This window comes from Phocoena sinus, chromosome 5 (assembly GCF_008692025.1).
Source record: "Phocoena sinus isolate mPhoSin1 chromosome 5, mPhoSin1.pri, whole genome shotgun sequence".
Classification (NCBI taxonomy): Eukaryota; Metazoa; Chordata; class Mammalia; order Artiodactyla; family Phocoenidae; genus Phocoena; species Phocoena sinus.
Window position 1 is genome coordinate 22,212,647 of NC_045767.1, and position 15,625 is coordinate 22,228,271.

At 35.9% G+C, this 15,625-nt stretch overlaps 1 protein-coding gene and 1 long non-coding RNA gene across 7 annotated transcripts in view; one reads left to right on the plus strand and one right to left on the minus strand.

The window, feature by feature from the left end:
• MYOZ2 (myozenin 2) overlaps nt 1–11,477 on the minus strand; it is a 34,982-nt gene extending 23,505 nt beyond the window's left edge. The window contains exons 1-2 of the mRNA XM_032631850.1: nt 11,349–11,477; nt 10,695–10,788 (exon numbers count right to left, since the gene is read on the minus strand). Of these exons, the coding sequence (XP_032487741.1) occupies nt 10,695–10,770 (76 nt within the window). The 5' untranslated portion in view covers nt 10,771–10,788; nt 11,349–11,477. The remainder of the gene's footprint in view (nt 1–10,694; nt 10,789–11,348) is intronic.
• The window catches only part of LOC116753884, a 289,521-nt gene that overhangs the window by 41,320 nt on the left and 232,576 nt on the right, over nt 1–15,625 (plus strand). The gene's annotated exons all lie outside the window — the stretch shown is intronic.

A 15,625-nucleotide genomic window follows, 5' to 3' on the forward strand; every position in this document is an offset into this window, starting at 1 on the left:
AATCTATACTATAAACCCAAAGCAAGCAGAAGGAAGAAAATAATAAAGATAAGAGTAGAAATTAAAAACAGAAAAACAGTAGAGAAAAATGAGTTGAGCACAGAGTTGGCTTTTGAAAAGATCAGTAAAATTGACAAACCTCTAGCTAGACTGACACAGAAAAATAGAAATGTAGAAGATACAAATTACCAGTATCAGGAACAAAATAAGGGATACCACTACAGCCACTGCAGATAGCAAATGGATAAAAAGAGAATACTGTGAACAACTCTACATGTAAATTCACATAAATTTGAAAACAGAAAAAATATGACCAATCCCTTGAAAAGCAGAAAGTAACACATCTCACCCAACATGAAGTAGATAATTTGATTAATCCTATAGCTATAAGGCAATTGAATTTATAATTCTAAAATCTCCCCCAAAAGATATCTTCAGACCTAGATGGTTTTACCAGAGAATTCTACCAAACATTTAAAGAAGAATTAACGCCAATGCTACATAGTCTCTTCCTGAAAACAGAAGATGAAGGAACACTTCCCAATTAGTTTATTACCTTGATAGCTAACAGAAACAACACACAAAAAAAGAAGCTACAGATCAATATCCCTCATGCTTATAGAAGCAAAAATCTTTACCAAAATATCAGTAAATAGAATTCAACAATACAGAAAAAGAATTCTATACCATGAATAAGTGGGGTTTATTCCAGGGATACAAGATTGGTTCAATATTCAGAAATCAATGTATTCTACCATATTAAATGGCTAAAGAAGAAAAATTACATGATCATACCTTTGGGATCTAGGGCTGGACAAAATGTTGTTAAACTTGACACCAAAAGCACAGTCCATAAAAGAAACGGTTGATAAATTAAGCAAAATTAAATACTTCTGCTCTGAGAAATACTGTGTTAAGAGGATGAAAAAACAAACTACAGAGTAGGAAACAATATTTGCAAACCACATATTTGAAAACAGACTAGAATATATAAAGAACTCTTAAAAGTCATCAGTAAAAAAGCAAACAATCCAATTAGAACATGGGCAAAAGACAGGAAGAGATATTTCACTGAAGAAGATATACAGATGGCAAATAAGCATAGGAAAAAACGTTCAACATTATAGTCATTAGAGAGATGCAAATTAAAACCATGAGATATAACTATACACGTATAAGAATGGCCAAAATGAAAAATAGTGACAGCATCTAATGCTGGGGAGGGTGTGGAGAAACTGGATCACTCATACATCACTGTTGGAAATGTAAAATGGTACAGCCACCCTAGAAAATAATTTAATAGGCTCTGTTAAAAACTGAACATAGGACTACCAGCAATACTGGGCATTTATCCCAGTGAAATGAAAGCTTATGTTCATACAGCTTTATACATGTTCATACAGCTTTATACATAGCAGCTTTATTCTTAATAATAATAAAAGAAACAACTCAAATGTACTTTAATGAGTAGGTAAAAAGTTAAAAACACTGTGGTCCATCCAAAGCATGGTACTCAGCAATAAAAACGAACAAACTATTGAAACACAGCAAATGGATCTATCTTGAGGGAATTACACTGAGTGAAAAAAGCCAATCCCCGAAGGTTACATACTGTATGATTCCATTTTATAGCATCTTAAAATGAAAAGATATATATATATAAATGGGAGACATTAGTGATTGGTAGGACTCTCTTGACTGCATGAATATCAATATTCTGATTGTGATATTGTACTATACTTTTACAAGATGTTGCTCTCGTGGGAAACTGGGAAAAGGTACGTGGGATTGCTTGGTATTCTTTCTTACATCTCCATGTAAACTACATTTATATCAAAATTAAAAGTTTAATAGAGCTATCAAGCCATGAAAAGACATGAATGGCCCTTAAATGTATATTGCTAAGTGAAAAAAGCCAGTCTGTAATGGCTACTATATGACTCCAACTCTATGACATTCTGGAAAAGACAAAACCTTGGAAGACAGTAAAAGAATCACTGGCTGCCAAGCGGCTGTCTGGAGGGAGTGGAGATGAAGAGGCTGAGCACAGGGGAATCTTAGGGCAGTGAGACTCTTCTGTATGATACTGTAATGGCAGACGCGTGACAGTGTGCATTCATGAGAACCCATAGGACAGTGCCGCACAGTGTGAAACTTTATGTAAACTGTGGATTTCAGTTAATAATACTACGTCGATATTGGTCCGTCAATCATAACAAGTATAACGCACTAATGCAAGATGGTAATAATAGGAGAAACTGTGTGCTGGGAGGAGAAGGGGTATATAGGAACATTATACTATACTTTCTGTTTAGTTTTTCTGTAAACCTAAAACCGCTCTAAAAAATAAAGTCTATTATTAAAAAAATGTTCAATTTAAAAAATTTCCATAGCCCTTCCTAATGCAGCGCAGAGTGGCATTGTCTACTCTCTAAGGTGAAAAAAACAAAAAAATTCTGTGCTTTACAGTCCCCAGAGTTGGCAGAAATAGCTTATGGAAGAGGAATGAAGGCGCACAACAGGGTAGATGAGGGTATTTTACAGTTTCCTGGGATTTGTTTGCCAGCTCTGCTGAGTTCTACAGGGAATATTCACTATTGTTTATTTGCAAGTGTTTGGAGGCTGTTACTGTGTGCTAGCAACATGGAAGGAGCTGGATTGTTTTTCAGTGTGTCTATGAATATATCCCTCAGTGTTCTAGAAAGTGTGACAGGAGTGGACTATTTCAGCTTTTTGATTCTGGAATCAAAATAGCAACTTCCCTTTAGATCACAAATGATCAAAAAGACACAATATGGCTTATAGTAATTTGATGCAATACTACGGGGTGGAGGGGAAATCTCCTTTGCTTCTTAAATGCTTCTTAAAATAATTCAATTAGCAATGCAAGAGAGAGAAACAGAATAAAATAATAACACAGAAAATCGAAATCAATAGATTTTTTTTGTCCATTAACCTTCTAGGAATACACATTCTATGTAATGTATTTATATATTACAAATAATGTTTTTAAACAAATTTTTTAATGGGACATTTTCAGGAAATAAAAATGCCCCAAAGCAGGCAGCCACTAGAAAATGCAAAGACAACAGTCTTTATATTATAGCAATGGAATCTCTCCTTACAGTTAAGGCTACAAAGTTTTTTCATAAGGAAACCAAAACAGGGATGCAGCTTTTCTCTTTCTCTCCTTTTCTGTTGCCAATTTGAGTCATTATAAACAGTTAAATGAAAATAGAGGAGCTAGAAAAAGGAATAGCATATTATTATGTTATTTTCTATAAGTTCTAAATTTCAAGCTATGGCATAAGTTTAATTTGGGGATCCCAAGACAAAAATTTGAGAAAATGTTTTTATCTCATTTTCCTCTTCCTAATGGCCACCAATATTAGCTGATTCCACCAATGTTTCTGAAATAACCACATGCCCTACTTGAATTCCATCCCTATGGCCACTTAGATTTACAATAGTTTTCTGGGGTATATTTGACAGGAATTAATTAACCTTTGTGATTGATACAGGAACAGGTGTGTGACCTGACCCAGGTCAATGAGGCAAAATATCAGGACTTTTCTTTGTGTACATTGTGCCAAAGATACTTTCTTTTCCTGCTGCAGGTAAGCACGGATGTATATTGCCCAGGAAAATGTTGGTATGTACTTGATAAAATGATAGAGCCAGATGTGGGGTGAAGCTTACCCCAAGAAAATCAGAGCAGAGGGAGAAAGAAACCTGGTCCTTAATGGCATACTTGAGCTGCCAGATGAAGACTTAACAAATCACCTCTGAACTTTTCAGTTATGTGAGGCAATAAATTCCCTTTAGTTTGTTTCTGATTTTCTGCTATTTTCAACTAAAAGCATGCTAACTATGGTTATTCTCTTCAGATCTTCATCTCACTGATGTAGGTCCAAAAAGTCTATTAAGATTGGAATCAAGAAAGAGTAAAGAAGAATAGCCTAGAAGCCCAGCAGTGGGGGCCTCGAAGAGGAGAGGAAAAATAGAGCAGAAGTATAAAATATGGATATACCTCTGGCCAGACTCCTTTGGGCTCATAAGAAACATTCACTCCTTTTTAGCAAAACACAGTAATCATCACCCAAGTTGCTACAAGGAGTAGATGTGCAGCAAGAGCCATGAGGAACTTACCTACCCTCAATAATCAGTTGGTACAATCCATTATTACTAGTAAATTTATACCACAAGAGAGGAGACAAAAGAGACAAAAAGGAAAGAGGAGAAGGCACACAAAATAATTGACCAACTCTCAACTCTCTTTGCTTATTCTTCATACTTCCTTCTACTACCTTTAAGCCTAAATTTTCTCCCTCTTACTCTGTAAGTAACAGACAGTGAGTTAATAGTTGGCTTTGAGTGACCATCTAAAGGTCCTGTGTATCTCTGGGACCAGAAGCACTGCATGAGAAATCTAGTGGTGTCTGGAGCAGGCTTGTACTGGTTCACAAGAGTCGATTGATAAATTTTCAGAAATTCTGTTAGCCAGTAGTTAAACTCAGTGAACATAACCACTATTAAAATTAAATTATATAAACTTAATAATAAGTTATATTAAAAAGAAAGCAATAAATACTCAAAAATATCACTTTCTAAATGTTTTGCTCCTTTTTGCTATTATCTATGCTCTTGATGTTTTCTTATATCTATTATATCTGTATGGTGGAAATACTGTATAGTGTTGTATTACTACACATCTCTTTCCAACTCTGCATTCAGTTTCTCCTTGATGGTAGCTCGAAATTGGCCATGGCAAGAGTATTTATACCACAGAAATTGGCAGATTCTACAAACCAAGGCATTTTTCCCCCCAAAGAACCAGTTAAATATTCACTAGCAAACTGATAGAGACATAGGAACATTTTAAGTCAATATATTTTGCATAAACAAACAAACAATAAAAGACATAAACTAAATTCTCCAAGGTTTTTTTCCCCTTCCCTTCCAGTAGTTAAGTTTATGATGTAATTGGAGCTGGAGTTCCAGACCATCTGTGAGTTGGGAAATCTAATGTATGAACACTTTCATTTACTTAAACTTTCAGAGTGAAAAGAATGGTGTCAACTGAGCAGATAGAATCCAAGTTCAGCTGTTCCCTGCCCTTTATTGCAAACTCTGTGCAGGGTCTTAACAGTGTGTTTAATCTGGATGCCTGATAAATGATATAACTTATTCAGGGTTCATATCCTTGCCCTGATGGATTAGAAGGTTGTCTTTGTGGCATTAGATCATCTATTGAAAATAATATTGCTAGGCATGCTTTCCTGTTAATGTCGTTTATAGTGATCCAGAATTTTCCATTTATTCTTTAAAGATTTTATAGGACTTAATCTATTATAGTTTGCTATTATTTTAAGGAAATAATGATTATTTTGGAATAAATATCTAATTATAAAAAACTATTACAATATAACTTTAGGGTCTTGACCATTATCAAATTAATTTCCACAAAAACCTCCACATTTTTCAATCTACTAGAAATATTAAATAATTGTAATCAATATTCTTTCTCAGTAATGTCCTCAAATGTGCATTATTTTTGTAGCCAAATTAAGATTTAAAATCTTACATTAAAAAGTTCAAACTTTTGATTTTTGAATATACTTTCCTTCTACTTTAACCATATTACTATGAGTACTGGAAACCAAATGGAAAATTGCATTTTATTGGGAGAGTATCAGTGATCTTTGAAAATGTGATCAATTCCTTTTTCAAACCTTTCTTCAATATGCAGTCTTATGAGCAGACACTGAACCTAAATTCCTCCAAAAAACTTTTTTTTTCACATTTATTTCATAGGTTAACATTCTAAAACTTAGTCAACAAGGATTTATGTGTGCACAGGTAGTTCTGTATTTTTAATTTGTAATTTTGATCCTACCAAAGTTACATATTTAGTTAGATCAGTGAATCCAATTCATAGTTTGTAAAGATACCCACTTATAAATAATAGTAGTAGGACAAAAGATCTTTTAAAACTGTTTCGCCATGATTCACGGGCAGCTGCAATTCTGGTAAAATGGGCAAAACCACAGAAGGGGAGATAACTGAAATTTATTTGCTTTAGGGTGGTCCTATCAATTTACTTAAAAGCCTGATTGAAGCCAAGAGATTTTCTCTACACTTAACAGGACCCTTCTGCCTGTTTACAGACAGTTGGCCTGTGTAGATTGAATAATAGTCCATAAATATACATTATTGCATACTGCAACATGCATATATACATATTATATAAAAGTTAATAGTCCAGACTGTGGTTTTGAATAATACTTGAGAAGTCTACATTTGATTAAAGGTTTATTAGTAATCTTTAATAATTTTCTCTAGATTAAAAAGTTGATTTTGAAACTCATCTGGGATTCTATATTTTCCTATTTCATATCTCTTTGCCTTGATTTGAGTTCAAAAATTTACTGTTAATATATTACCGTTCAATAACTGTGCAAATCTATAAACATTTAAAAAATGAGATTACCAATGTATTGAATTATGCAAATTGAGTTACACAAACCAGTAATTCATCTAGTACTGTTTATAGGATGTATATCTAGAGCATATTAGAGTGAAAAAGGCAACAAAGAAATGATGTTCATCATTCTTCTAGGATGATAGAATATGGCAAGAATTAAACATTATAATTTCAACTTTGGTATAAATTGGAATTTAGCCTAGTTCTCTGCTGCTACTTTGCTGGAGAGCGTTATTAGAAATCTATGGCATGCTTAGAAAAATCCATGATTTCACAACATATTATTGCACACCAATTTTCAAGATAAAGCATGCTTTTTCTTCGGGTTATGAGAATGCTAATGTGAAATTTTAAACCAAAGAAAACTAACAAATTTGTACATTAAGCATTAGGTTAAGTTCTTTTTCTCCCCTAGACTTTTTACATTTGATCTGTAGTGTTTAAGTCCTTCCTGGTGTCCTCATTTTTATATTGATGACTTGATTAATTACAGTTTAAGATATGCTTATACAGGAAAAGTAAAAGGGGTCTTCACATTATCTTTTGTCTGAAAGTCAAGACATTATATCTATGCTTTTCAAAGTACCCCTGCAATTTGTGTTAATATTATCACTGCCTCTGTTATTGGTGGAAAAACTCAAATACACTGATGTTTGAGCACATAGCTCAATATAATAGAATCATGAAATTTTAGAATTAGATGACTCAACAGATCCAACCTCTTCATTTTCAGATGAGGTATCTGCTGTCTGGTCTGGAACTCAGGGCTCCTGGTACGATATCAACAACAGCACTCCATTTAGAACCTGGCTTCCTGTTTTCAGACCACAGACTAAACTCTTTTCCTGAAATCGCAAAAACAATCTGCTCAGTCTTCTTCTGTGTGCTGGGAAAAGCTGTTCACCAGTCATGAGGGAAAAAACAAACAAACAAAAAACATACCAAAAAAGTCCTCACAGAGCCCAGGTGCGAAAACCGTAGGGTGACTGAAACAACTGTAGTCTTTTTATTTCTGAAGCTCTTCTTCTAAACTGTCAGCAATATCTGTGCTTAAGATCAGGGGACAGCATACTCCCAGTTCTTAGATAATTTTAATTCCTATTCCTTTTCCCCACCATTTCCGGACAGATGCCAGTTGCTCTAGAGTGCCTCTCCTTCCTCCATTCTCATTCCCCATTCTCTTTCTCTATAGACTTATTACTTCCTATTCTTTTATCCTTCCCTCTCTCTCTCTCTTCCTTCAGTAATCAAGTCTCAAATGAGTTACTGAGTGAGAGAGAAACATGATCACCACTGGAGAATATGTACAGCATCAGGAGTAAATAGCACAGGGCTGGTGGGCATGGAACCATTATAAGCCATCTTTTCTTGCCTCCACAACTAATTCATGACAGATAATGGCAAAGTATTTTGGTGTTTTTGTCTTTTAGAATAGCACTTGTTATACAGTTGCAACATGGCTCTGATATTTCTGTTTAAAGCTTCTGGGTTTTGCATCACAGTAGTAACACAAAACAGCTACTAATCATCAGCTCTAACACTTTTAATATTGATGTTGATGACCATGTTGATGATCATCATGATATGATGCTGAGGATGGTCTGTCTGAAGGTATAGAGCCTTAGTGTTGGGAGATACTTTTTATTAATTACTGTTGCTTCTGGTACATTATTTGACACCAAATCATTATGGATCCATAATGAGTGAACAATTGGCATATAGTTAGTAGAGGCTCTGAGTTATCTACATTTTTACTTGTGCTATCCAGTTCTATGTATTTTAGTCTATATGGGTAGGATTTCTCAGTAATTCTTTGAGGTTATTTCTCCTTCAGATTCAATGAGTGCTCTGATGAAAAACTCTCCTTTTTGATTCTTATATTTTCCTACTGATCATCTCAAGGCTCACCAGCTATAGTCTCTCTCCCCACAGCAAGAACTGGACTGAACTCCTAGCTCAGGTTTAGAAGACAACTCATTGTCACATTTCATTCTCCTCCAGGCTAAATTTCTTTGAAAAGTGATATAAAAAATAAATGAATTATAATACTGAAAAAAAAAATCTTGATGCACAAGGGGAGAAGGGAGTGGGAGAAGAACTTCAAATAGCTTCTCTATTCATTTTTATAGAGGACAATCCAGTCCAAATTTTACTTAGTCTTAGAATTAAGATCAAAAGAGTTGCATGCTTTATCTTAAATTATACAGGTTTTTGTTGGTGTGAAGTGTTTGAAAGTTTGCAGAATTATTCCCAGAAAGGTTTCTCTGCAGTCCATGTCTCATTTCTGCCTCCTTAGAAAAAATGATACTCCCCTAGCTCCAGATCTCTAAACACTATGTCATATACAAATAGTAAAGTTCCATGTAAAATGTCAGAGGAAATAAAAGAAGGAAATTATTTAAACTGCTTCCTAAAGTACTGCAGCTGTTTTATCTGAGATGAGTTAAGAAAGAAGTCTGTGATTATCCCTGTTATCTGTAGTACTTGACCTCCAAACAAAGGCAGAGCATGTGACTCCATTTAAGGGACTGGAAATCTTCCCGTGACTTGGGAGGGAGGGCTTCAGCAGACTTTACTTGGCCAGGACCTGTTGGTGGTGAGATTATAGTCTTGAGGTTTTTTTTCCCCTTGAGATATAATTGTACTTTTTCTTTATATTTCATAAAAAAACAAAAGTTATATTATAAAAAAAGGAAAAGATACTCTTATAGGTCTATGTCAGAAATAAGAGAGTAGAATCCAACACATGATTTAAACTGGGAATACATTAAAATGATGGATTGATTTGTGATTATGATGCAATTAGAAAATGATAACTTATCCCAAGCCTAGTTTTAAGATAAATAATCTAGTCTCAAACTCAAGTGATTATCTGATTTTTTCCTTATTGATCAAGGAAACTATTAAAACAATTTCAAGTAAACTACATGAAGCAGGAAATACAAAGAAGTGCAAAAATTTAAAAGAAGCTTGAATTTTGGAACCTTGCATTGGTACAAATTTAGTTCTGGTGTCTGATTCAGAATTATTTTCACTTTATTCCAAACTAGTTTGACATCATAGTAAAAATGGGTCTAAGTTGAAGCCAGTATGGTGATTTTGTATTGCAAAAAAATAGAAAGCAAAACTTAATAACAGAACCCTTTAGATATGACTGCATTATGGGGGGAAGCATCTAACACAGTCTCTGATTGGTTCTATTCAGCTTGCTTTATGGAAGGTGAAATATAAAAATGCTATACTTATGCCTTTTCCCAGCTACCTGGTGAAAGATCTCATTGCTCTAGGTCTTAGTATTGTTCAGGTAAAAGGTCACATTCCTTGTTAATAGAAGGGAAATAAGGAGGTGCCCTGAAAACTCCACAAATATATTCTGGAATGGCTCAAATCAGCCCTTAAAACTATCTAGATATTCTACTTATTAACTTTTAAAATTGATGCTATCCTTTACTCAATTTCCTTTATAACAATCAAAGTTGAATTTCCTTTATAACAATCAAAAAGCAATGTATAAAGCATTACTTTCTAGAGTGTTTTGCTAGAGCTTAGAGAAGAGAGTGGAATATCATCTTGCATCTAATTTATATTAAAATTTTTTTGAGTTATATGCTTGAGACTATAAGAAACCTATATTTTCCTAGAAATTATAAATAGAAGTAGATTTCCACACAGAATATCTCGGTAAATCAGTTACTAAATATGAAGACTGGTTTCAGGGTTAAAGAAGTTCACAATGAATATGAATTCCAACTTAACACCTTTTTAAAAAAAAAAAAAAAGGACGCTAGAACAGATTTTGAATGATTTGTGTAATATAAGGTAAAAGAAATCAAGATAGATCTTGTGGGATGGACAATGAAGACAAAATTGTATGAGACCTGTCCAAAAAAGAGAAAAAAAGATCTGAGAGTGGTGATATTAACTTATAACGTGAAATGTGAAAGGCAAGCCAAGTAGAATGTACATCAGCTGTCAGATTGCTTCATTCCTTTAGAGCAGTTGTTCATCTGAAAATAGCTTTCAAATGAGAAAGGATGACTACAAAAGGATTAGTTACCATAGGCTTTTATACACCCCCTAGAGCTCCAGGTTTGTTATGACAGAATAGCAAGAATTTAAAGGAAGTAAACTATAGAATATTAAATAACATCAGGAAGAGTCTACATTAATGCTGAGCTATATTATTGCTGTGAAGGGTTTTCACTGATACCATTTCCATGGATTTCCTTCATGATGGCTGATGCTTGCTGTTTCCTCTGCTTCACCATGGTATTATGTGATAGCATGATTTTTTTGTTCCCTCCCTGTGAAAAATAAAGGAACATTATTGAGGCAATGTCAAGAACTCATTTGGAGTGTTTTATAATCATCCTTTTGAGAGACAGCATCTTTGTTCTTTATTAAGAGTTTATTATTGCTTTCTACTGAAAGACTTTAACACCATTCCTTGTCTGGTGACAGAGCATGCTATTCATTGACAGGCAATGTCACAGTGAACAGAGGCTGTTTCTCAGAGTTTCCAGCCCAGTCTTATCTATATACTAGTACAATGATTATTGGGCAATGAGAAACGATGAAAGAGCTGGACTCCTTTCCCCTTCCTCTCTCTTTTCCACAGTTTATTTTAATCTGTCATTATTTCCTTACTGGCCTTCATTTGTACTAACATCACAGTACATCAATTCCAGCAAATTGTAAGAATGAAGAAAGGACGCCAGATTAAACCAGAACTCTTTGGTGGTAGTATTTTAATATTGGCATCAACAGCTGTCCTTTAAAGCAAAGAAAGCCCATTAATGAGTCACAACTCTGAACTTCCTTGGACAACTGACTAATAGAACATTTTAGGAAACAATATACTTACCTTGCTCTTAGACCGTGATTTTCAGGAAGGATGAATCCTGATTTGTGGAGGAAAGACTGGAGATGGAATATGGATGGCACTTGGGCCCGATGGTTTTTATCCTTGAGCCTGGGATAGCATGGTCCCTAGCTCTGACTCAAACTGGGGACTGAGCCTTTCTGAAGAGACTGGCATCCAGCTGACATCAACTGACTATATATAGCACCAAATACTTCAGCTACTCATATCTTCCTGGCAAAAGGGAGGAACCAAGAAAGATTAGGTTCTCTCCATTGTGTTTCTAGTTTGTGAGATGTTTGAATGAACATACAGAAGGTTTTTATGGAGTACCTTCTGTTTGAAGAGATACTAGCCAAAAAAGATTTTTAAAACTTTTTAAGATGTAGCCCTTACATTACATCTTAATTGAGGTGGCAAAAGATACATATTGAATACGTCAATTAGAACAGAATGATAGATTATTAACAATTAACATGAAAGTATTGACCATAATATCTAAGGAGTTTCAAGAAGAAAGAAAGCAATATGGGGCAGATCAATAGTGCCATCCCTTAAGCAAGAGTGAGAACCTATAGTAAGTTCAGAAAAATGTGTTATATTTGAATGGCGAAGTGGGGGAGCATTCTGTAATGGGCCTTAGAAGTTGAGCCTTGAAGCTATCTGAGTAAAAGCTTAGACTCACAGCTGGGTCATGAGTCTTTCTGAAGAGACCCTGTAGAGAACAGTGCCTGCAAAGTTGACTGATCTCTGCAAGGTCTGGAGTCAAGGATTTCTGTTTGGGAATCAGGATAAGAAGTTGGGAAGGTAGGCCATGTTGGAACACAGAAGCATGTTCCTTCCCATATCCAGGCTTTGGCTCTTACTATTTCCCACTTCCTGGAACATGCTCTCCCCCTACCACTTGGCTTACTCATGCATTCAGGACTCCCCCCAACTATTGATTCCTCATAAAGTCCTTCCCCAGTCACCCTGTCTAAAATATCACATGGGGCTTCCCTGGTGGTGCAGTGGTTGAGAGTCCGCCTGCCGATGCAGGGGACACGGGTTCGTGTCCCGGTCTGGGAAGATCCCACATGCTGCGGAGCGGCTGGGCCTGTGAGCCATGACCGCTGAGCCCGCGCGTCTGGAGCCTGTGCTCCGCAGCGGGAGAGGCCACAGCAGTGAGAGGCCCACGTACCGCAAAAAGAAAAAAATAAAATAAAATATCACATGGTGCCACACTCTAAGCCCTTACTCTGCTTTATTTTTTAAATATTTTTGTATTAGTTAAGATTAAAGTCGAATGGGAGTGACAGAAAACCCTAAAAACAGAAATTTCAAAAAGATGGAAGTTTGTTTTTCTCACACATAAATTTTGCCCAGAGGTAAATAATCTAGGGTTTGTGTGATTGACATAATTATCAGGGGTGCAGTCAACTCTAACATTTTGCTTCGTTGGCCCTAAAATGCAGCCCCTTGGGCTTAAATGATTGCTTCAGCTCTAGTCAGCATGCTCTTATTTCAGTCAGCAGGAAAAAAGAAAAAGTAATGAGAAAGGCAGCAGGAAAAAGAAAAAGAAAAAGTAATGAAGGTCTCCTTCAAACATGTCCTGATATTGCTCAGATCTCTTTTGTTTACATCCCTTTGGCAGAACTTAGTCACATAGCCAAACACAGCTCAAGAGATGTTGGGAAATGTAGATTTATTCTGGGTGGCCACGCCCAGTTAAATTCAGAGGTTAATTTACTGACAAAGAAGATAATGATTACTGGGTGACAACTCTCAGTTTTTGCCACAAGGGCATAACACTATTTTATCTATACCTATATCTATATCTATTTGTCTAGCTAGCTAGCTAGCTGTCATCCATCTATCAATCTATCTCTATCATCTATCTGGTATCTCTTTTTCCTATTGAACTTCATAAGACTTAGGCTTTATATCTTCAGCAGCAAGAATTGTAGACATTCAATATTCATTAAGTGAATGAATAAATGAGTGGGTTGGAGATTGTGGAATGCATGAGTTTGGAATTATTTTCCTGTTATGTCAAGCACTTGGGGGGAAATAGAATTGTAATAAACAGTCAGTTGAGTATAAGATGATGGTGGCTACTTAAGGGAGAAGTTGTTTTATATGCAACCAAAATAAGTGCCTGATCATAGGATTGACAGTTCAAGGTAGTAAATGGTAGGTGTAAGCTAACCTGTTGCAACTGCTTCTAAGTAAAAGTTTGCATTGAATTTATTAATTAGGTACCAGTGAGAAACATTTAGCCAAGCCAATAAATTTAAGTTCCCTCTCAAGATCTCTAAATTGCTTTTATATTCCTGGCTTAAGCATTTACAGTGGTATGCTATTAGTAAAGTCTCTCAAACTCTTAGTTTTTTCGTCTGTAAAATGGAGGTTACAGTATCTACCACATAGAACCATGGACATTTTACATGTAACAATTTTAGAAATTGTTACTTAATAAAATTTAGTAAGTGTTAATTTTTCCTTTTACTATTTTATTCCTGCAATATGGAAGAATTTAGAACCTTAGAATAATCAACTGCATTACTCAGTAAAAAAATTAAAATATATTCAGAAAGACCATTTTCCTATTTGGTCACCTTTATATGTTTCCAATTTTGTGTTATATACAGTTCTATAGGTTGAAATGGTGTCCTCAAAAGACAGTAATTGTTATGTTGATTTTGGTTTCCAAAATGAAAGATTATTTTAAAAGATTTTTAAAGTTTTGAAGAATAGAATAACTTACTTGTTTTTGTTTATTTCTGAATTATACCAAAAATTGTTTTGCCTTATATTTTAAGCTCATTTATACATATCTCTGATAGCTTTCTGGTTTTTGAGTTATTATTTGTTCTCAAAAGAAGAAAGAATTAGTCACTGGTATCATAGCTTTAAAACAATGTATACTATCCATTTGCTTCATGACACAACAGCTAAATTTTTTTTTTAACATTTATTTATTTATTTTTGGCTGCGTTGGGTCTTCGTTGATGCACATGGGCTTTCTCTAGTTGCGGCGAGCGGGGGCTACTCTTCGTTGTGGTGCGCAGGCTTCTCATTGCAGTGGCTTCTCTTGTTGTGGAGCACAGGCTCTAGGCAAACAGGCTTCAGTAGTTGTGGCGCACAGGCTCAGTAATTGTGGCTCGCGGACTCTGGAGCGCAGGCTTCAGTAATTGTGGCGCACGGGCTCAGTAGTTGTGACTCACGGGCTCAGTAGTTGTGACTCAGGAACTTAGTTGCTCCGCGGCATATGGGATCTTCCCCGACCAGGACTCGGACCCATGTCCCCTGCATTGGCAGGCACATTCTTAACCACTGTGCCACCAGGGAAGTCCCAACAGCTAAATTTTAAAAAGAACTTTAATGGTTATTATGCAGCATTTTCAGATGGTCCATTCTGAAAGTCAGTGCCTTTCAATTTTAAATCAAGTCGCAGTTAACGTATTTCTGTTTCATCTACACAGAGGTCTGGCTCTAGATTAAACTCCCCTCCAGTTTGTCATGTTGCAGTCTTTCTTTGGCTGTAGCCCCCACCCTCGCACCTCTAAGACCCAGGACTGCCCTCCTCCCTGTGTCCTCTCCACACCCACACATCCTGTACACTAGAGAAGAATCTCTCCTACCCCCAGGGTCTCAGTACCTACACTGGGCCTACTAATCATTCCTGTCCTTGAAGTGTCTCCCTAACCCCAAATGAAACAGAGTAGGACTTTATTTTCCCCCCAAGGCCCTAAGTATTTTAAACTAATTGATGCTAAAGATAATGACAGGACCTTTTACTGTAGGCAGAATAATGGGATTCTAATGATGGAACCTGGTGCCTTAGGAGGCTAGTGACGATGAAGTTTTTGGCAGAGCTTTTCAACACCCCTATAACCAAATCATTTCCATTTCTGGGCCTGCTGCATTTCCAACTCTTTTACCACTTGCTAAAAGAGAAAAAAAGAATAAATAAGGTGAATTTTACTGCCAACAAACCACCTAACAAAAATCCACACCATTAGGACCCATGAAAGGCAACTTTATTCAGCCAGTGGTAAACATGAGCCCTTTAGCCAAGTGGTAAACAATGTCTACATTGATATTCCTTTGACTGGGCACTTGTTTTTTAATCCTGTGTTTCTCCTTGTCCCATTTTGAGTCTATATTAGGTGACTGTAGGCAGTTGGAGATTAGGGCAGGATCCGGGGGGCCCAAGATGTAGGGACTGACCGTCTGTTAGGTGGGCAGACAGCACATTACCATTACTGAGGCTCAGTTCTGGATTATTGCACGGAGAA